At 37.2% G+C, this 23666-nt stretch overlaps 2 protein-coding genes across 3 annotated transcripts in view; both read left to right on the top strand.

Moving 5' to 3' along the window:
* RAD51C (RAD51 paralog C) overlaps positions 1-23666 on the top strand; it is a 1235792-nt gene that overhangs the window by 71509 nt on the left and 1140617 nt on the right. The window lies entirely within an intron of this gene.
* IDH3G (isocitrate dehydrogenase (NAD(+)) 3 non-catalytic subunit gamma) overlaps positions 390-23666 on the top strand; it is a 415676-nt gene continuing 392399 nt past the window's right edge. The window contains exons 1-2 of the mRNA XM_044055463.1: positions 390-416; positions 888-1041. Of these exons, the coding sequence (XP_043911398.1) occupies positions 390-416; positions 888-1041 (181 nt within the window). The remainder of the gene's footprint in view (positions 417-887; positions 1042-23666) is intronic.

Genomic DNA, 23666 nt, shown 5'->3' with positions numbered 1-23666 from the left:
GAACCGCAGTTCCTGGTTGAGCTCCTGAACTTTGTTCTGTCTTTGTACAGCAAGTACCTACCTATATAGATATAGCTGTATCAATATATAGAATTTGTGATATGTTTGTAGCAAACTCTATGTGAGATCATTTGGGTGAATGAAGTATTATGGGTAGGAGAGTAGGAGCATGAGCTTCAAATCCTAAGATTGTAAAGCGTCGAGTCTGATCCAAAACCCATAGGTTGAGAAAGCATGAAAATGAACAATACAGATGGAATGTTAATGTAAATACATACATAACTTCTTTTTATGGGTTATGGGAGGAGCAAACTCGATCTGAGAAGATTCAGAGAGGGGCAGTGTATTATGGATAGAGAAGGCAGGGCTTTGGGGCTGAAGAATCTGAGATGCCGACTTCAGATCAGTCTGATATGGTAACCCATAGGTTGAGATGGACAGACAATGACAACACTAGTCTAGCGTTATGTTAACTCTGACTTTTTGGAGTATTTGGAGATGTTTTCAGTGTGTAGGGAATATAATTTTCTTTGGGGTTAAATGTTTTAACAGTGATTAGTCAAATTTCAGTTACATGATGTAAATTCTGTTCACAGCCCATCTCTTTAGTTTGTATTGAGCAAGTCCCAGTGGAAAGGTAACCAACCTTTTTGAGGTATTTACACTTATGCAAATACAGGTACTCCAGTTGGTTGTAGCCAGATTGATTTGCATGTTATTAAAACTCATATAATTTAATAAGCAGCATTGTTTGTAAAGCACTGTGGTACTCGATGCTTAAAATGCCTTGCCTAAACCCTTACTGTATTAGTTTTGAATCCAAGGATTCTTAATTCGGTTTGTAGATGTTGTCTTAAACAGTAATGCAGCACATGAAGAGAGTCTAGTCCTTACCTTATCCTAAAACTATTTCCCTTGTTTCTAGGCAGGCGTGTGTCCCTGTGGATTTTGAAGAGGTTTGTGTAAATTCTGCATCTGAGGATGAAGATGACATTTACAATGCTATCACAGCTATTCGCAGGAATGGTGTTGCCCTCAAAGGTAGTTTTCTAATGCATTTCATCCATGTATCATAAAGGAGAACAACGGGTTTCTAAAATGCATTCCTCATCTTCTCTGCCCTTTTGCTCCCTATTTACAGCTTTCTGTATAAACGAACAGCAATGCAGCATTTACAAAATTTAAATTCCCCTTAATTCTGCAGTAGAAGCCGACCTTAGTGCACAGGTATGGTTTCACTTTCAAAAGCATTCTCTCGCGCTTTAGTAAAGCTTGCTGGAGTCCTCCAGTTACTGAAGTCATCACGCACAGGCACTGCAGGTATTTTTTTTTTTAAACAGTTTCCTCCCCCAAAGTGATATCACCACTGCCAGCCCCTGGTTCTCACTCAAACAATGAAACTCGCCCATTCTGTGATGTCACAGCTGCCTTGCCCTTCCCCCACCCTTGGAGTGCTCAAATACAGCTGCAGGAGGTAGGAAAGTTCTTTTCCTGTTGATGTTTCCAGTACGCTATATTTTCCAATAGGAACCTGTTGTGCGAGTCTCTGCCTGCATTAGCTTCTCTCGTGTACTGCTTAATTGGTGAGTCTAATTATTTTTAAAACCAGTTGTCTAATTCACAAAATTAAAGTGGCAGCTTAATTTCTCCTGGCTTTTCTCCATTTAGTAAGTAAGAATAAGGCTTTAATATGTGCCTGTTTTGTGCTTGTGCTGCTGCATTTAGTTTCACGGTGTGTACATGGTCTTAGTTGGCAATAGCAACCAATTTCTTTTATTGCTGCTAATTTTTTCATTTAGTATTTTTTTATGTGCATAACTGTGATCACGATCTAGCTAATCCTTTTGTTACACTCACTAAGCTGTTTATTTTTTTTATTTTACACTCACTAAACAGCCTAACGAGTGTAACAAAAGGGCTAGCTAGATTGTGATTGCACAGTTATGCACACAAATACAGGAAGGCTCCATTTTATTTATGCTGGAAGGCTTCGTTTTGTTGATGCAGGAAGGCTCCATTTTACTGATGCAGAAAGGCTCCGTTTTACTGATGCAGAAAAGCTCCGTTTTACGGATACAGGAAGGCTCCATTTTACTTTGTGTGTCTGTGTGTTGCAAAATAGTACCAGCTTCTTAAATTAATGCCGATAGTGATTTTGGGCTCCCAATTGAAGCGCCAATGCGCCTATTGATTTTGCTGCAGCAAACTGTTTTTTTTTACATTAGTTTTTCACAAAGCTTTTACATTTGTATGTATGTCTGTTTTGGTGTAAGAAAATGTTTACAATTCACTTAGCTGCACTTTTGAAGAAAGACCATAACTCAAGGACAGTTTTTAAATGTATTCTAATGCACTTTATAAAGTTAATAGAATACCAAGTTTTGCATAAGCATGCATATTCCGAACAGTGTGTGCTACTGTTGACAAACTGTGATCCTCCCTAATGAAAATCACACATTTTACAAAAGAAGGGTCGGTAACTTATCAGCAACATTGGAACCACTTACTTCCCTCATGGCTGTCAAGTTTTTATTTCATAAATCATATGAAACCTGATGGCAGAAAGACTCAAACACTGGAAACCATTTTAAATGTTACAGTAACTCCCATGGAAAGTTGAACAAAATATTTTCCATCACTTTGCCTGTTCTGAGCAAGAAGTATGAAACTTTAATGTATGACATTGTTCTTTGGCTGTAATCCTTAGTGATTTACCAGTAAATCAAACATTTTGCCAGGCGATGGGCAAAATCAAGGTTCTTCTACAAAATTAGAGAAAGTTGAAAAGTATACTTATTGCCAAAGTGTGTTCCTTCAAATCTCAACTTTTACTAGGGATGAAGCAAAATTGCTAGGCAAAATAAGGGACAGTTGAAAGGTTTATTGTCATAGTGTGTGCTTTCCTTGACAAATCTATACTTTACTTGCGCTTAGTTACATGTGACTGGATTGATCAGTACCTGTAAACAAATTTACTGGTCAGCATAAATTTACTTTTCCGTTGTATAGCTTGATGCTTAGAATTATATTACGACTCATTTCTGTTCCCTTGCTTAGTATCATAAATTTCATTGTAATAGGTGATAAATCTATTTTTTCAATGCATTTTATCTGCTGGTGGAGATGCAAGAAATACAAGGCAACTGGTGAAAAAGCTAAGACACACATCTCCTTCAAACCTCTTAGCTGTACAGAATTCCTAGATTTTTCCCTCATTGTTTTTGCTCTGTTTTACACAAAATTGTGGTTGTCTGGCAATCATCATCATCATCTTTTGGCTGTTCCCGTTAGGGGTCTCCACAGCAGATCATCTGTTTCCATTTCTTCCTGTCCTCTGCATCTTACTCTGCCACACCAACCACCTGCATGTCCTCTCTCACCACATCCATAAACCTTATCGTAGGCCTTCCTCTTTTCCGGTTACCTGGTACCTTCATCCTTAGCATACGTTTCCCAATATACTCAGCATCCCTTCTCAGCACATGTCCAAACCAATGTAATCTTGCCTCTCTGGCTTTGTCTCCAAACCTTCCAACCTGGGCTGACCCACTAATATACTTATTCCTAATCCTGTCCACCCACGTCATACCCAGTGCAAATCTTAACATCTTTAACTCTGCCACATCCAGCTCTTACTCCTGCCTTTTTGTCAATGCCACTGTCTCCAACCCATATAACATTGCTGATCTCACTACCCTCTAGTAGACCTTCCTTTTCGCTCTTACTGGTACTCGTCTGTCACAAATCACTCCTGACACTCTACTCCACCCGCTCCATCCTGCCTGTACTCTCTTCTTCACCTCTCTTTTACACTCACCATTACTCTGAACTATTGATCCCAAGTATTTAAACTCATCCACCTTTGCCACCTCTACTCCTTGCATCCTCATCATTCCTCTATCCTCCCTCTCTTTCACACACACATATTCTGTCTTAGTCCTGTGGTTGTCTAGCAAATCACTGACAAATCATTGAAGTCAGAAAATAGTGACAGGTGTTTGAGTTTCAGACTTCATACCCTTCAGGAACTTAATGCTAATGCTAATCCTGTTGTTCTGTCATTTTTCTAAGTTTGTAAAAGCAGTATTTAAAACAATGTCCCTGTTTTGGGGCCTTTGCCCCCCCCCCATTATTTATGGCTTTGTCCAGACTGCTTGCTCTAAGAGATTGAGATGTTTGATCTCTGCTCAAGATTATGTAAGATTCTGAAGAAAAGGACAAAGTTTTTTTGTTGGTAGTTTAGGGTAAGTCATTAATCTATTTATTTAGGAACATCTGTGGTCTTGCTAGTTGTTTGATATGCCTAGTGAAGTCCATCCTAATGGGAGCATTATGCTCAATAACTGGCCTAATCAGTGCTTAAATTTACAAAAACCTTGACTTCTGTAGATTTGGATTATATTCTGTTGGAAAGCAGCAACACTAAGAAGGATTTTCCGACTACTGTTGTCATGATGACTGGCAGATATGTGATTTATAGGCCCATGAGTCCAGGTCTCTAACAACATTTTCATTTGAAGTGGATTGTTGCCTATGCTGTATGTTTGGGGGAGGGATTGCTTACCAAATGTCACAGTACTGCACTTTTTTACTTGTAATTTGAGCTAATTTTCAGTACACCAGTTAGTTATGTCATGTGTGTGTGTTCTTGCAAGAAGGTTACACTATCAGAAGGGGATTGGTTTGTTTATTTGTTGGTTTATTTATTGACATTTGATTACCTGGAAAGTCCGACTGGGTAGAAGCTCATTTTCAGTGGAGGCCCGTAGAGAAAAGCTCAGAATTATTATAAAACATTTTATGAACAATTATTTTGCAATCTTCAAAAATCTCACTTTGAATAATTATAACAAATTAGACATAATATAAAAACATTGGTTAAGAATCAATACAACTTGTATGACAATCATTTAATAGTTAGAGAAATTTTAGACAATTTGTAGAGAAATCCAAGGTAGGTTACTCGAATACAAACAGGAATTGCAGTATGGAGCAAGGGTAATTTTGTAGAGATATTCAAGATAGGCTACTCGAATACAAACATGGATTGCAATATGAAGTGAGGGAAAAACAGGCTTATGGTATATTTAGAGAGAAAATCAGGGAAGAGAATATAATAGAAGTAAGGAAGTAGGTGAAAAAGGGAGAGTAAGGCGGTATAAGGAATGAAAAGGTACTTGTTCACATTTAGAGATGTAGTTTATCCTAGTTTTTAGTAAGAACAGAGCCAGATTTTAGCTAGGAAGTCTTTCAGAGTGGTTTTGAAAGATGGGAGGAAGGGAACTGACCTGATGGGTAGAGGTAAGGAGTTCCAGGCTTTAGCAACCTTGTTCAAATACAGGTAATGCCCAGCAGATTTGGTAGGTTTGTAGACAGATGTGAGTTTTTGGTCAGTGGATTGCAGTGACAGACTGGGAACATAGCTGTGTAGAATGTTTTTTTTACTGCTGGACAGACAGGTGGAAGCTAGATAATTTTATAGGTGGTAAGCTGTGTATATATTGTATATGTTAGACAATGATGAATTCTAACCACTTTAGGCTTTTCAGTGCTCTACAGTGGTGGGCTTGGAAAGGGGTATTTGCTGCAAATGTAGCAACTTATTATAATAACATTGTTAAAGTTTTAATTTTTGTGAGCCTGGAGGTTAGGAAGGATGGGAGCACCTTTAAGAAGTGTGGGGTGGAGATAAATAGTGGCAAGTGTAGTTTTACCTGCATTGGTACAAAAGTTTTGGGCTCTGTAAAGCTTCCCTAGTTTTTCTTATCTAATTTTATATTTGCAGGTGGAATGCAAGATTACCATCCACTATTGCCTCTAACAGTTTGCTGTCAGAAGTGACATCAGTGGTTGTATTATCAAAATAGAGGACTTTTAAGTTTTGTTATTTCATAAGAGGGATTTGGGGGGGTAGTATTTTTTTTTTTCATAAATTGTGATTTACAAAGCCATGCTTCAGTGGTAGGTAAAGATCGACAATAACTCCCAGTTTACAGTCATCTGCAGTGAACAAACATTCCATTGGTAAGAACGGTGTGTGCTGGCGTGCGTGTAATGCCCTAATTAGGACCAACTAGGAGAATACTCAAAAAAAAAAAAAAAAAAAAAAAAAAGAGTATCAATGCATTTTCAAGGAACTGTGAGCTTCAAGTTAAGTTTACTGTTGCTGGGATTCCAAAATAGTGGACAACCTGTAAGCACACTGACAGCGCAGCTCCTGCATTCCTTATACTATAATCTGACTTCAAACCAGCACATTGCTTAGGAAAAGTATACCAAACATCAGTGGATTAAAGCAGAAATATGAGTAACTTGCCTGTTTCATCTTTATTTTTCAAAGATTCTCTCATTCTGAAGGAAAAATAATTACTTGTTGGAAACCGAGTCCTGAACCGCATGGTGTGGATTCTTCAAGACTAACAGGCCTAATAAGAGGAAAGTAACAAGAAAAACAACTTTCATAACAAGACTTATTTAAAAAATTGCACTACTACTAGGAATCTAACTATTCAAGATTAATGGAGAATCAGCCAGATCGGATGGAAACTGTAATCACAAAAACCAAACAGTCTGCAATTACTACTCCTGAGAAAGAAAACACTTCTAAAAGGCAAAAAATTAACAAGCAACAACAAGAAGCTGATAAAACATCTCAAAGATTAAAACGGGAACAACCTTTAACACTGGAGAATCTGAAAACTGCTTTACAACCTTTACAAACAGAAGTGCAGGGTTGCTCTCATAAGCTAACTACATTTGGCTCTACTGTGGACCAAATTGTGCTTAGGCTTGAACAAAATTAAGCTAAAATTATGGACATTAAGCTAAAAATAAATTAAATGCAACAAAAAGCACAAACCAATGGCACCATAATTAAAGAATTGCAGCAAAAAATGTTAGACTTGGAAGCTAGAAGCCAGAGAAATAATTTTATCATAAGAGGTATTTCAGAGAGCTTTGATAATTCACAACTTATTCCAATAATAAAAGAAATACTAAGCTCTCTTCTGGCTAATAACTATCTCCTAGATGAGATAGTGATCGAAAGAGCTTACAGAGCTGTAAAGCATACACAAACCTGTGATCCTCCTAGACAAATCTATATCAGACTGCTTAATTCAGCACATGTTCAACAGATACTGTCAGCTTATAAGATTAAAAATAATGTTACATGGAGAGCACATAAAGTTATGATTACTCAAGATCTTCCTTTACAAATTAAACAAAATCGACAAACTCGGCAGATACTGGAATTACCTCATTGAAAATAAGATTAGTTTCCAAATGAGATATCCTGCAACTTTAACATTTTATTACAAAGAAGAAAAAATATCCTTGGAAACACCTGACCAGGCAAAATCCACCTTTCTGTGTCTCTTCAAAGTAAATCCTGCCTGAGACCACTCTTTTCATATCTTTTGATCCAAAAACAACATTTGGAAGGCTAAACAAGTGCTACAGCTCCAAAGAACTACAGGACAGAAGAATATACCACTCTTATGGGAAATTTTAAACAAATGGATGTGGAATGTGTTCTGAATAACTCTGCTTACTTGCCTGTAAAGATCACCTCTTTGCTACATTGTAATACTTAAGGTACTGTCTTTTAGTAACTGCCTTTACATTTAAAAGTTACAAAGCTACCTAACACTGCACAGAGAAATGACTTTAAAGTACATTTACAGCTTACAAAAAAGAAGTGTTAAATTACATTTAAAAAATGGGATATAACCTTTGATATAATAGTTTAAGTAGTGTAAATATTAGACATAAGTAGTTTCAGTTGAAATGTATACTTATTCTACTGGCATAATCATTGAGTTGCTTTTAAGTATGTCTTTGAGCAAGGTACAAAAACATTTCTCTCTTTTTTTTTTTTTTTTCTTTCTTTCTTCCTCTGTTCAGTTGATGGCATTGGTTAATTATTAACGTACGAGTTCACAAAGATGTGTTTATATGGCTTTTGACAGTGCTGTGTTAAATGAAGATTCCAATACATTTAAAGAACCACAGTTAGTTGCAGTTAGCAAGAATAAGGCAAATGTTCTTGAATTTTAAAGTGCTGCCTTCTTTAAATGTTTAAAATGTATAATCATTATTCAGCTGACATAACCATTGAGTTACTTTTAAATGTGTCTATTAGCAAGGTATAAAAACATTTTTTTTTCCTCTCTGTTCAAGTAGATGGCACTGGTTAATTATTAATATAAGAGTACACAATGATGGATCTATATAGCTTTTGCCAGTGCAATGTTAAATGAAGTTCCAATACATTTTAAAGAACCACATTTAGTTGCTGTTAGTAAGAATAATGCAAATGTTGTTGAATTTTAAAGTGCTGCCTTCTTTAAATGTTTAAAATGTATAATCATTATTCTACTGGCATAACCATTGAGTTACCTATAAAGTTGTCTATGAGCAAGGTACAAAAACATCCCCCCCCCCCCCCCCCGTTTGTCCAATAGATGGAACTGGTTAATTAATAATATGAGTTTACAATGATTGCTTGTATGGTTTCCAATACATTTTACAGAACCACAGTTAGTTGCTGTTAGCAAGAATATTGCAAATGTTGTTGAATTTTTAAAATGATGCCTTCTTTAAATATACATATATTGTACTTGTTTTTTGAAAATATTGTTTTAACTCTTTAATAACTCTTGAAATGTTAAGAATTATAATATGTTGGTGTTACTACAAAACTTTTTATAAAAGCTACTTTTCCTTTTCTCTCTATATAATATCTAAGGGTACAATTAATATAATATTTTAAGAAGTCTGAAAATGAATATGCAGTATATAAATAATAAAATGAGCGGGATGGGCACAGTCTGTTAGCTGATGACTGTTCACATTTGGAACAGTATGGGTATTATTGACATCCCTCTGATATATATCTACTCCTTGTTGTTAAAAATAATAGTTTATTTTAGTTTCTTAACTCATGCACATTTACAAATACAGAGGGATGGGTGGTTAGGCACCTATTTAGAGTTTAGGAGTATAGAAGTCACAACATTTATTCTTAAGATAAATACACTAACAGAAAAAGTTTATAACCATTTTTGTGAATCAACTAATGAGAAACTTCTACAATATTAATAAAAATGATAACCATAGACTCTTGGAATGTTAAAGGGAAGTTAGATAAAAAGGAAAGAAATGTAATCATGCACCTCACATACCAAACTAAAGCTGATATAACTTTCTTGCAAGAAACTCACTTAGATGACCAATTTTGGGTTAGGGAAAGGAAAAGAAAATGGGTTAAAACAATAGTTGCTGCAAATTATAGTTCTTTGTCCAGGGGAGTGGCCATTATAGTAAATAAATCCTTCCAAGGAGAGATTACTGACTCAAAGGAAAGATGGGTATTATTTACTACTGAATATCATACTTTAAACAAACCATTACTCTTTCTTTATATATATATATATATATATATATATATATATATATATATATATATATATTGCCCCTGTTCAAATCAACAGCTCTTCATTTATGAAATCTTTAATATATTAGCCAAATACCCAAATCATCTGTTTATTGTAGGTGGGGACTGGAATGCTTTACTAAATCTAGATAAGGATAGATTGCATAATAAAAACAGACAGTCACAATCTACCACTACAGCACTTGAAGAATTACAAAATACATTTGAACTAGTTGACCCTTATATTAAATTTCAATATGGTAAAACAATATCAAGATTCACTTTCTTTTCAGCCACTCATAAAACTTAGTCCAGGATAGATTATTTTCTAATTTCCCTTGCTTTCCTTTCTAACAAATTAAATTATGCTGTATCCCTAGAACTCTTTCAGATCATTCCAAAATTAGACTTCATAAACAAAATATTTCCTATTTCAATACCTGGGCATTAAATCCTAAAATTATACAAAACCAAGAAACTACACAAAAAATTCAGAATGTGTTAGCCCAACTTCAAAATGATTTTATACAGGGGCGGCTCGTGGCATAGGGCTGCCGGACTGCAGCCCCCTCAAAAATAAAAAAAGAAAGAAAAAAAAATGAAAAATAAAAAAATATTTTTTTAAAATTCGACTTGCATGCATAGACCGAGTCGAGTTATCGGTCTATGCGCATGCTCAAGGCAGCCCGGCCGTCCCCATAGGGGACACAAGGAGACGTCTGTGCACTTTTACAGTGCACAGACCCGCCAGGATTATGGGACGCATCCGGACTGCAAGAGGAGCAGCAGGGACTCGGGACAGAGCCTTAGGGATCTCGTCGGTGTCTGGAAGGAGCATTGGGATCTCGCGGGTCTTCAGTATTGCGCGGGAAGGATGTATGTACGGACGTTAACTCTGGATGTATTCATTCAGGTAAGGTGCCTTTTAATTTACAATGTTTATTTTTATTGAGTTTGTGCTTTTTTTGTGTATGGTGCTTGTGCTTTACTGGAGTTTGTGTATGGTGCTTGTGCTTTACTGGAGTTTGTGTATGGTGCTTGTGCTTTACTGGAGAGTGTGTGTGTGTGTGTGTGTGTGTGTGTGTGTGTGTGTGTGTGTGTGTGTGTGTGTGTGTATGTGAAAATGCCCCAGGTGCTTATGGTGGTGTGGTAGGGAATGCCTCAGGCTTGAACCCTGTACCCTGTATGCAGGTGTTAAAGACTTGAGTTCCCTACCCACCACCATCTGTCAAACAATTTCAGATTTTTACCTCATATTCGATCTGATCTGATCCTCATAATATCTGTGGTTTGTAAATGTTGCAATGCTTGATATTTGATGGTGTAGTAGTAGCATTGTTGCCTCACAGCTGCAGGTTCTTGGGTTTGATTCTTGGCTGGGGTTCCTTCTTTGTGGGGTCTGTATCTTCTCCCTGTGTTTGTGTGGGTTTGCTTTTGTGCCCTCCCATGTTACAAAGACATGTCTGCATTATTTCTTCCTGGGCCTCTGCTGAAAATTGTTTATTTGTTCCAAGTCAGACTGTCCTGATTAAAAATGTTAAATAAAATTGACAGGCATTTGAATTTCAGACTTAAGGGTTTCTGAATGTTTAATTCCTTGCGTATTTGATGGTGCAGTGGTAGTATTGTTGCCTCACAGCTATAGGTTTTCTGGTTTGATTCTTGGTTGGGGTGGCTTCTGTGTGGAGTCTGCATCTCCTCCATGTGTTTGTGTGGATTTGCTCTGGTGCCCTGCCATTTTACAAAGACGTGTCTGCAGTTTTAATCCCTGCTGAAAATTGGTTTTGTTCTGTCCGCAGTAAAATTGACAGGCATTTGAATTTCAGACTTCAGGTTTCTGAATGTTTAATTCCTTGCATAATTGATGGTGCGGTGGTAGTATTGTTGCCTCACAGCTATAGGTTTTCTGGTTTGATTCTTGGTTGGGGTGGCTTCTGTTTGGAGTCTGCATCTCCTCTCTGTGTTTGTGTGGATTTGCTCTGATGCCCTGCCATTTTACAAAGGCGTGTCTGCAGTATTAATCCCTGCGTCTCTGCTGAAAATTGTTTTGTTCTGTCCGCAGTAAAATTGACCGCATTTGAATTTCAAACTTCATGTTCTTCAGAATACATAGTAGCACAACCTTTTTTCTAGCAATTTTCTAAGTTTATAAGATGAATATTTTAAATTTGTCCCTATTTTTGGGACTGTATTCCCCATTATTGGCTTCGTCCAGGCTTTTGAGCTAAGGTTGACAGCTATGGCAAGAGCTGAATTCACTGAATATGCACTGTAGAATTGTGCATATTTACTGATAAAGGTGCACTGTAGAATGTGCATATTTACTGATAATGGTGGACTGTAGAATTGTGCATATTTACTAATAATGGTGGACTGTGGAATTGTGCATATTTACTAATAATGGTGGACTGTAGAATTGTGTATATTTACTAATAATGGTGGACTGTGGAAGTCTGAGTAGACTGTTTTTATGATAAATGTCCCCAACTGGGCAGTTTTGCCATTATGGGTGCATATGTTTTGTTTCATTGCTTACTGGAAAAATGTTCAAAACAAATTTAAAACACCCTCTAACAAGTGTACTGTATTGTACAAGGAATATAATTTTAGTACAATGAGGAAGGTGTATCAAAGAGCACATGTATGTTTCATATGCAAGGGGCCTATGATTGAAAACAGCCCAAAATTAATCTTTATCTGCCACTGGCAAAATGTATTTTCTTTGAATGTGGGTTTCAATGCTGTTTCAATGAATGTGAGTTTCAAGGGCAGAGAAGTTTTAATGCTAAGTTTCATTGTGAGACTGCATTGCTTTGTTTAACAGATGACTTAATGTTTGTGCTGTAAAATACAAAATAAAACTTTCAAATGAAGTCCAATCATTGAAGTAAAGCAGTATGCACATTAGTGTTTATGGTAAATGGAGTGAAATAGCCAAGTAATGGTTAATTGGAATGGCTGCAGAGGCTCCAGTTCAACCATTATTTTGTCAGGGGAAGGGCAGCAAACTCAGACAGGCCCAGCTGAACTATACCTCCCAACTGTCCAGATTTTCAAAGAATGAATAGATTTATGCTTCTTATTTTTGGTTTGTTGTTCATAAAATTTGTAGTTTTAATTCCTAAATGATTTGCCAGAAGTCACTAAATAATAAGTTTCAGACTTCATAACCTTCATAAAAATGCATGTTAAAGTAAGAGCCGTTCTATCAACTGTCTCAATTTATACAAGAGCAATTTTTAGTACTGTTTATATGTGCCCCAATATATTTGGCCTTGTTCAGATTTACTGCATTAACAGGTTGAGAGGTACATGCAAATAAATTGCTTTATAGAATTAGGCATAGCCAACCTCTCAACTGTCCCCAATTTTTGGCTCAAAATGTTGCTCTTCCCCTAATAATCCCTCCATAAAATAGCAATTTTGGAAGAAAACATGGAGGGTTTACAATTAAGAAATAACTGTAATAATCAAAGTTATAGATTACTTGAAATGCATGTAGATTCTTTTATTTTGTCAGCTGCTCAAGGTAGCAGTACTAATATTAAAGTGTCCCTTCTTTGACAGGTAAAAGCTGTATTGTGTGTCTATTTTATATTTTTGCATCACATTTTTGGTCCATTTTCATAAAATTGTGTTTTTGGCAAATTAGTGACAAATCACTAAAGACTGAAGTTAGAAAATGACAGACATTTGAGTTTCAGATTTTATACCCTTCAGAAAATTCATACTAATGCAAGACCTATTCTATTATCTTTCTACGTTTATTAGAGCAATATTTAAAATTGTCCTTATTGTTGTGCCTTTGTCCCACTTCTGTGTATGGCTTTGTCCAGATTTCTTGCTCTTGAAGTTGAGAGGTATGACAAATGTGTCAGGGCCATCACAGTCAGCCAGAGAGATTTCAAATTGTGACATGCTTGTTGCACCCACTCCCCCATGTAGTGACTCTGGATGTGTCCAAGCAAGGCAAGGAGTAGTTGTATCTACCTTGGATGGGAAGGACACACTGCATAAGTACTACAGTGGCTTTTCATCTGTCCTTGATTTTGCAGAATGGTCTGGTTTCTGTCATATTTTTGTACTGTTGATTTATGCTTATTACTCAAAGTGCCTGTTGCTCTGTGTTTAAGTAGCAATGCTTTAATGACCATAAGGTAAGCTTGTCTGACATCATAAGATGCAAGTAAGCTTTAATAAGCATACTGTTAAAGAATTGCCAACATTGAAAGCCTTTCTGTTGTTGCCATGCAGAGAATACTTGACTAGATAATGTATAAGCCTTGGGTATTAAAGGACAGGATTCCATTATTTTAAAAACTCATTACACTTGTTGGAGACTTCCAGTCATCTCTACAGGCTTTACCCGTAAACTAAACAGAATGCCAATCATGTGTGGTCCATAACCTGTACAGTAATCCTTTAAGCAATGTATCTTGAGCTTGTTTCTTGGTTGCTTTTCAGTTTTTACTTTTATCATGTTTTCCCCATGAAACAAGTTGTCAGGCAGCAGGTCTTTTTGGATAAGAAACATTTATACAAGTGGGGGCATCACATAGATTTCTACTTTCAGCATGTTGCTTGGTACTTTATTAAAGCTGAATATATTATAATTAGAACAGCAGTGCAAGGAGAAGTGGTTTGAGTTGAGTGCTTCTGGTTTTCTTATACTTGATTTTGACTGGCATTCCAGTAATGTATTTAAAAAGTAATTTATTTTTTCATGCCTCACAACCTTTTGTTTCCATCTAGATATTAAGTAAGCTGTCATGCAGCCAATGCATTGAAATATTTTTATTCTTCTACACTTATTTTTGTCTTGATTGGACTTTCATAATGATGGTTTGCCACCCAGGGCAGCGTATTTAATTAAAGTTAGTTTTTTTGTGGTTTTGTGCATAGCTCCTCCCCTTTATGGTTGACCACACCCCTTCCCTTTGACCCCGCCCATTCAGCGTCTCCTGCAGCCCCCCTGTGATTTGAAGTCACCAGCCTCCACTGATTTTATATCCAATCAAATTCCATATGGCATACAGTGGGCGGCTGCCAAGGCGGTCATCAGGGGTATTATTATTCAAAAATCTGCATGGCTCAAAAAAAGTATAGCAATCTTAAGAGTGAACTAGAGTGTCAAATAAACACTGCTGAACCAGTACTTCAGGAAAAATATTCTAAAGAACTTGAGGAAAAAATAATTGATTGGCAAAAACAATTACACAAACACTATTTAGAAAATATCTTCTTAGAATTAAGGTCAATATATCAATATTCAGAATGGGCTCAAACACAGTCATCAGAATTCCTAGCTAGACTAATTAACATAAAAAGTGGACCTCCTAAGATCAAAGAAATAAAATATGAAGGACAAGTGAAATATAAAGATCGAGATATAGTGGACGCTTTTGAAGATATTTATAAGAAATTATACAATATACCCTTATCATCTACAGACAGATTTGAGGATTTTATACATAATATAAACTTTCCACAAATTACAGAAGATCAAAGGAAACTCTTAAAATCACTGTTACATTTAAAAGAGATAAAAGCTGCAATAAACGAACTAAAATTAGGTAAATCCCCTGGGCCTGATGGATACACATTGGATTTTTATAAGTTATTCATGGAACCTATCTCCAAAGTGTTATTAAAATTTTTCAACTATATAATACAATATGGTATAACAGACCAATACTTAAATAACTCCAAGACAGTGTTGATTCCTAAACCACATTCTGACCCAACAGATTCAGCAAATTGTAGACCAGTAGCCCTCATAAACACTGATCTTAAGATATTAGCCCATGTTATAGCAAATAGACTTACAAATATACTCCCCTCTGTTATTTCCCAACAACAAATGGGCTTTATGGCAAACAGGCAAACAAGTGACAACACCCTCCTTTTAGATACCATTGTAAGACTACTTAATAGGGATAAATGCCCTTACAATAGATGTAACTAAAGCTTTTGATAGAGTAAACTTACACTTTCTCTTTAATATACTGCCTTTATATGGTTTTCCTCAAGAATTCATTAAAATGATCCAGCTTCTGTATCAGCAAGCTTCTACCACTATATAGGTAGATAAACTTATAACTAACCCTGTAGTCTTATCCAATGGTACAAGACAAGGATGTCCTCTTTCGTCATACGTATTTAATCTTTATCTAGAACCCCTCCTTCTGTTTATTTCATAAAAAAAACTTTCAACATATTCCCAGAATCCACAATACAAATCTTATATACTTGGCCTTTGCTGATGACTTAAATATATACTTCCAACTCCCCACTACTGACCTCCCAAAAATACTTAGTTATTGATGAGTTCTCGGTAGTTTCAAATTATAATTTAAATTAAAACAAGTCACACATATTTCCCCTCAATCTATAGGGCATAAAGAATTGTACTTTCCTATGAGTGAGATCAAAATAAACTACCAGATAAAATATCTAGGAATAATATTTACTTCAGACTTCAAAGATATTATAAACAATAACCTACTAACTACATGGACTACTATTCAAAATGATATGGATAGATGGAAGAACATTAATATGTCTCTACTGTCAAAAGCTAGTGTTGTCCAGATGAATTTTCTACTAAGAATACTCTTTCAGTTAAATGCTACCTTTTCAAATATTCCCCAAAACTTCTTCCTTGCCATGGAAAAAGCTGTATCAAGATTCTTATGGTATCCCAAATCTACGAGAATTAAATATGCAAAACTTATACTCGCCACAGATTAGGGGGGATTGGGGTTACGTGATTTTAAGCTTTACTATAGTATAATTACTGTATACAGACTAATACAAATAATAAACTATGACTCATAAATACTTGGACACCCCAGTGGACCAAAATCTGGTATGAACAGTTGAAATCCCTTGGCTGTAATATCATATCCTTACCATTCTTGAATTTAAACTAGGCTAGCATATACACGAAGAATTTACACCTACTAATTAAAAACATGATTCTTACAACACAGAAACTATTTAAAAGATTGCAATTAGCTGACACTTTTGCCCTTATACAGCCGTTACATCTAAATCCTAATTTACTAATAAACAATAAACCAGTAAAACTAACAAACTACCCTCTGAAAAAAGACTACACAATATGGGATATATACCAATGGAAAGACTCTAACACGGGGCAAATGAGACTTGAACTCAAACTTCCTATGAAATATAGTATTATCCTTAACCAACTTCATCATCTTATAAATGCTAGGTTCTCACAAATACACACTGACTTACAGAACATAGATTTAGTTAAATTAATACTTGAAAATCTTGTGATTAAAGGGAAAACAATTTCTAGGACTTATACAATTGTAATGAGTGCAAAACATCAGAATTCTTTATTTTCAAACTATTGGCAAAGAAAAATCAATCACTGACTGAAGAAAATAAGAAACTAGTCATTGAAAATACAATCAAATTCATTCATTTCAAGAAGCTGTTATATGCACAAATTATGGTAAATAACAATCTATATTATACCTTATCTAAATTAAATCCTAACTTTTCGCCTATATGTCCCCATTGTCCTGATCTAACAGCTGATATTTTACATGTCATGTGGAACTGTACTAAGATACACAAATTATGGTGTTCCTTGAGAGTAAGATTAGAGAAGATGGGATATGAAAAATCAACCCTTACTTGGGAGACGGCTATATTGTACATTAATATCAATCAACTCCCAAAAATATTAAAACATGTCTTTATTACGATGTGTGCCCTTATTAAATTCTTTATTACAAAGAATTGGAATGTCATCTCACTAATTGCATGGGAAAATTTTAGCAATCTTGCTATCAAATGTATCTCATCTCACAAATTAATTTATTCAAAAACAAACAACAAACGCTATTACCAAAAATATTGGGGTTACTTGCTAGATATAATTCTTGACAAATAAAACTTTCCTACAAATTGTCACGAAAAGCTAACCTTTAAATAAGAAAGGAATGTATTATAACCAGTCTTTCTTGCATCTTCTCCCTTTTCTTAGTATATATGTAACTAGATATTTTCCTTAAACATGCAAATAAATGGTTAAATTTCTATTTTTACTTTATATATAGACTATCCCCATTCTACCTATCCCTTATGAGAACAAATGAACACAAGAATTCTCATACTTTACTGTCTTCTGCCTTTTTTTCCCTACTGCACCCTATAACTCAACACACACTGCCTGTTCTCCAACTTTGGTGGAAAATATGCTATAATCAACCCTCAGATGTCTGATCCCAGACCTCTCCCCCACTTTTTAGACCCATCTACACAGTACTTCTTTAAAAAGTCTATGTCCTAATAACTCTACAGGTGACTGCCTATTCTCAAACTCTGTTGGAAACATAACGAGACTTACTCTGTTCTCCTTTTTTCTTTACTTTCCTTCTTCCCTATTTTTTTTCTCTCTCTACACTCCTTTCAGCTTTTCTTTACCTCTCATTACATTTCAGCATTCCTCTTATAAAATTTATGTAGTAATTTTTTGTATTGTAATGTTCTTTGTGAAGCACCTTACATTCTCAGATTGTAATATGCAATCTCCTGATAAAAAAAAAAAATTTCATTTACTAGTTGTTTACTGTTAGTTTTATACTTGTTATTACTTCTTTTGCAACACCTTCTGAAACCATGTAATACTCATTGGAGCTTTTCTCCCCGGGCCTCTACTGAAAATGGACATATATCCAGATAGACTAGCCCGGCCAACGAATGTAAAATAAATAAAATAAAAAACTTTACTTGATGTACTGACATCTTGTGTATATATTGTGTGTGTGTGTGTGTGTGTGTGTGTGTATATATATATATATATATATATATATATATATATATATATATGTATAATTTTCTCAGAATGAGATTGTTGTTTTCTTTAGATAGGTATTTGTATTGTTTATTTGTATTTTTCAGTTACCATATTGTTATTATTTGGAAAAAGAAAATTGAAATAAAGAGATTTTGGGGGAAAAAATGTTTACTATTGCTGATGTGAAGTCTGTTTTCAATGTGCAACTGTTTTGTTTAGCAAATGGTCATCACTATTTACGCTACAGAACTTGAAACCAGTGTTAGTAGCACATCAGGGAGTATATTTACTTTTGATGCAGATGGCTGTGGGTTCTACTCCCGTGCCTTGTAGATGGATTGGTAATATTATGGTGTACTTTGATGCTGCAGTCATGAGTGTGTCTTTGTTTGCTTGGTTTGCCATCCATTCCCTATTGCAATGTTATCAGCTTACCATTTTTTTGTAAAGTAACCTAGGCAATGTATTCTGCAAAGGCAGCAGGAGCTGACTCTGTAGATGAAACACTTAAATATAAAGTTGTTTGCTTGCAGCAACCTATTCATTAGTTACAGATCTCTTTAATGTGGACTTATTCAGATTAATTTTACTACTGCAGATATTGTGCTTATTAACTGATACTGAGTAGCGTTTTATGGTTGAAATCTTCTGAGCAGTTTTATCATTATTGATGCATATGTTTTGTTTCATTGCTTACTGGAAAAATGTTCATAATTGCAAATTTAAAACATACTAACAACTGATGCTGTACTATACAAGAAATATAATTTAATGCAATCAAGATGCTGCATCAAAGAACAAACGCATGTATGCATGGTCCTACAAATGTGTGCAAGGGGCCACTAGTGCCCAAAGGTAGACTTTATCCACCAGTGATTGGATGCATTTTCTTTGAATGTATTATTATTATTATTATCATTATTATTATTATTATTAGACTTTATCCTCCAGTGACCGGATGCATTTTTTTTGAAATTATTATTATTATTATTATTATTTAAATGGCGTTTTAATGGTAGAGAGGTTTACTGTTCATGCTAAGTCTGTTTTCATTGTGAGGCCATATTGTTTTGTTTAGCAAATGTCTGTCTGTGTTTGTGCTATAAAATTTGCAATAAGTTTTAAAAATCCCTAATCATTTTAGAGGTAAAGAAGAAAATAATATGCACACTGACAGGTTTGAACAGTGTTTATGGTAAATGAGGATAAGCAGCCAAGTAATGGACGCTGGAATGGCTGCAGTGTAGGCTGAGGGGGTTGCTGTGTTTGAAAGGGAGACCCCAATCCATTACCATGCTTTATTTGACCATTGATCTGGCTCTGGTCTTCAGACTTGAGTTGATGGATTTTGCCTGTGCACCACTTAGCATTCCAGCGTGTAACTTATGGATTTACATTTAGTTTGATTAGTTTGTCAATATGACTGAATGTGGGATACTGTCACAGGCCATGACCAGATCAATGTTTGTTCTTTGTAGGATTTTGTTCTCATCTAAAACCTTGGTGACATTTTTAAAGAAGCTGGCTGAGTTAGGCAGACAGATCTACCCTTCACAACTCCAAACTGATTTGGGTCATGAGATTGTAGGTTGCCAGTATATTAGTTTTTGAGGTGTACAGTGACATATTTCACTGTCTTACAGACTAATCTAGTAAGGCTTGCTAATCTATAGTTACTCGAATTAATAGTGGAGCCACCTTTATGGAGGAGGACAACCAAGGCTGTTCTCTATATGTTTTGCATGAAGTCACTTGAGAGGTTAAGGATGAACAGATTTAGGGGTATATATGAAAAACAGTGCTTTGTGCTGGCTAGGAAACACCCAAGCATTTTTGGCTAGACCGAAAAAATAGTTGTGTAAAATCTTGCCATAACTGTAGATGTCCTTCTCTTCCATGTCGCAGTATTCATAGTGTGGTATTTCCTGCCTCAGGTGATCCGACGTCAGCTCCTATACAAAAGCTTAAGCCTGGGTGCTGTAGGTGCATGGGACGTCACACGTAGGGCCATAAACCAGGGACCTTAAATATGATGTCTGCCCGCACAGACCTCAAAACTTGAAGCCCTGAAGAACAGCCTATTAGTTAGAGCAATATATCAACATAAGGAACAAATGCCATTGTTAGGCTGAACAGATAAGCCTCTAGGGAGTGGAAGCAGGGGCCAAAAGACAGACCTTCCAGTAAATGAAGAATATGGGGTATGGAGGGTGGGATGGAATACTACTACATGGAAGCGAAAGACATCTATGGTTGTGGTAAGATTTTACACAACTATTCTGTCTTTCTATTCCAAAGTTGAGGTATTCATAGTGTGGTAGAGTACCACAACTTAGGAAGAGTGATGGGAGGAGGCAGAGGTAGACCATTCCAGGAATCCTAGCAGGATTGCTCTAGCAAATCCTGCTCTGGCCCTGGAGACTTGGTCTAATTTGCAGTGTTTGGTGGAAGTGTGAACAGTAGACCTGGTAGCTGCTTCCAAGATAGAAGCTGTGTCTAGCCCTTTGAGAAAGGCCTTGGAGGTAGCCATGCCCCTGGTTGAGTGAGCCCTTATACTTTGAGGCAAGAGTTTGCCATGGTGACAGTAGCAAAAAAGAATTGATTTCCTGATCCATCAAAAAGTGGTTTGTTTGGAGACTGCCTTGCCCAGAGCCATGGGGTGTAAGGAGCTAGAGTTGGTCAGATTTTCTGAAGGACTTAGTCGTGTCCAAGTAGAATCTTAATTGTGTACATCCAGGGAAAGAAGGATCCTCTCTGCGTTGTTGGACGGGTAGGGGAAGATACTACTTAAGTGGATAGACTGGTTCAAGGATAGCTCGTCTACCACTTCATGCATGAAGGTAGGGTTTGTGCGCATGGTCACTCTGTCATTGTGGAAGGTGGTGTAAGGAGGGCAGGCCATGAGGGCCCGTAGTACTGACACTCTTCTAGCAGAAGAAATGGCCATTAAAAGAAAGGTTTTCCATGTGCACATTAGTAAGGTGGCTCCTGGCTGGCTCAAAAGTAGGTAAGGTGAGTTTTTACAGCACAAAGTTGAGGTCTCTAGGCATAGGGATGGGTTTTCTTGGTGGTCTAATATGCAAGACCCTTCTAAGGAAAAGTTTAAAGTCCAGCCTGGAAAGCAAGGGCATGCTGCAAAGGTAAGCATGCTGAAATGGGTGACAGGTGGACTTTTACAGAAGAGTATGATAGTTCAGCCTTAATGAGTTCACAAACATAGCTAAGGACTAGGGAGGGATCGGCCTGAAGGTGGTACCTTAAGACACCATTTAGAAAATCTTTCCTATTTAGATAGGTATGTCTTACTAGTAGTCTGTTTCCTGGCCTCCCTCCAGACTGAAAGCACGTCCTCAGAGTAGAGTTGTCTGTAAGGGATTAGATGTTAATCACTCAGAGTTAGATTTAGCATTTGCAGCTGAGAGTGAATAAGAGATCCCTTTTATTGAGTGAGTAGGTCCACCTTTTGGGGTAACTTGTGGTCTTTGTCCTTGGCTAAAGAGTGAAGAAGGGGGCCAATAGGGCCTTGGCCAGTAGGAAGTCACCAGTAAGATTTTTGTTAGGTTCTTCTTGATTTTTAGGATTACCTTTTGTATTAGTGGGAAGGGGGGAAGACGTATAGAATGTCCCCTTCCAAGGAAAGCTGAAGGCATTCGCCCTCCTGGCTAGTGGAGTGTGATCCCTCCTGCAGAAAGTGAATAGTAGTCTGTTCTGGGGGCTGGCAAACAGATCCACTTGAGGTGTGCCCCACCGGTGGACTGTGTCTAAGAAGGTTTCCCTGTTCAACATCCATTCGTGAGGCTGTAAGGATGTTCTGCTGAGCAAATCTGCTTGTTTGTTTTCCTGAGAGGGGATGTAAGTCACCTGCAGGAAAAGGATGCTTGGAGGCTAGATACCAAATTTGTAGGGTTATTTGGCATAGGAGATGGGCCTTTGTCCCTCCTCCTTTGTTGAAGTACCACATGACTGTGGTGTTGTCTGTATGTATGTATGTGTAGCAGGCCTGGTTGAAGGATGGGAAGGAAGGCCTTGAGGCCCAGCAAGACTGCACTCATTTCCCCGATATTGATGTGTTGTTTTTGTAGGTCAGGGTTCCAAGGCTCTTGTACACTGAAGTCTTTTAAAGTTGCCCCCCACCCTAGGTCTGATGCATATTTGTGGATAGATTGTGTAGGGGGGGGGGGGCGGGTTCAAGGGGAATGCCCTGGTTCTCAATGATGTGTTGCATCCACCACCTCCGTTTTGTTTTTAAGCAAGGCAGGAGGGGAATTAGTGTGTTGGTTCTAAGACCACACATTTTTCAAGTACCATTGGAATTTTCTCATTTGCCTTCTGGCTAATGGGAGCATGGGAATAGTGGCTGACATAAGTCCCAGGACTTTTAAGAATTGCCTTGCAGTTAGGTGAGATACCGAAATAAGTGTTTGAAAGTGGCTGGAGACATGCTGCACTTTGTCCTGTAGGAGAAAGGACCACATCAGGTATGTTCTCATTCTGCCACCCAGGAATACTTTGTCTTGCTGGGGAAGAGGAGAGGATTTCTGGAGGTTTAGGGTGAACCCCAAGTTGTGAAGGAGGGTCATGGTGAATTTGAGATGGTTTTGTGGCATGGACTCTGATTCCGCCAGAAGGCGAATGTCATCCAGGTAAGGGTAGATTTAGATTCCCCTGGTTCTGCAATATGCATTGGCGGGGGCCAGACATTTTGTAAATAGTCTGGGAACAGTAGATAAGCCAAAGGGCAAGGCTGTAAATAGAAAATGTGAGGATTTGCCAGTACATTGCAGGAATTTCCTGTGAGAGGGCTTGATAGGAATGTGGAGGTAAGCCCCCTTTAAGTCCAGAGTGGCCATGAAGGCTTGGGGTGGCATCAGGGGTAGGAAAGTTTGGAGTGAGAGCATCCTGAAGGAGGGGACCTTTAGGAACTGATTTAGGAAGGATAAATCTAGTATTGGTTTCCAAGGACCATCCTTTTTGGGACTCAGAATAGACGTGAGTAGAATCCTTTTCCTTCCTGTCCCAAGGGGACTGGTTCTATAGTTCCTAGAATAAGAAGCAGAATGAGGGGGAACAGGTGGAGCTGGTTTCTTGGTGGGAAAGGGATAGGTTTTGGCCTTGGTTTTTCACTCCAAGAAAGAAAGTATGCCTGCTGAATGATGGTTAGAACCCACTGGTCTGTGGTTATAGTTCTCCAAAGGAGGAGGCAGTGGGGTAGGTCGGCAAGGCAGTCATGCTGAAGTGCCCCCCCCCCCCTGTCCGGAAAGGGCTGTTTTGAGGGGGCAGAATGTTGAGAGGTCTGAAGTAAGGCTGTCTCCTAGATCCTCTTCTAGGCCTAGATGAGGGAAGATGAGAAGAAGGGGTCCTCCTAACAAAAGAGGCCTTAGCTGGATAATTTCT

Source organism: Protopterus annectens, chromosome 13.part0 (assembly GCF_019279795.1).
Source record: "Protopterus annectens isolate FY-2018-M chromosome 13.part0, PAN1.0, whole genome shotgun sequence".
In the NCBI taxonomy this organism is placed as follows: Eukaryota; Metazoa; Chordata; order Ceratodontiformes; family Protopteridae; genus Protopterus; species Protopterus annectens.
This window is presented reverse-complemented; position numbering and strand designations above follow the sequence as displayed.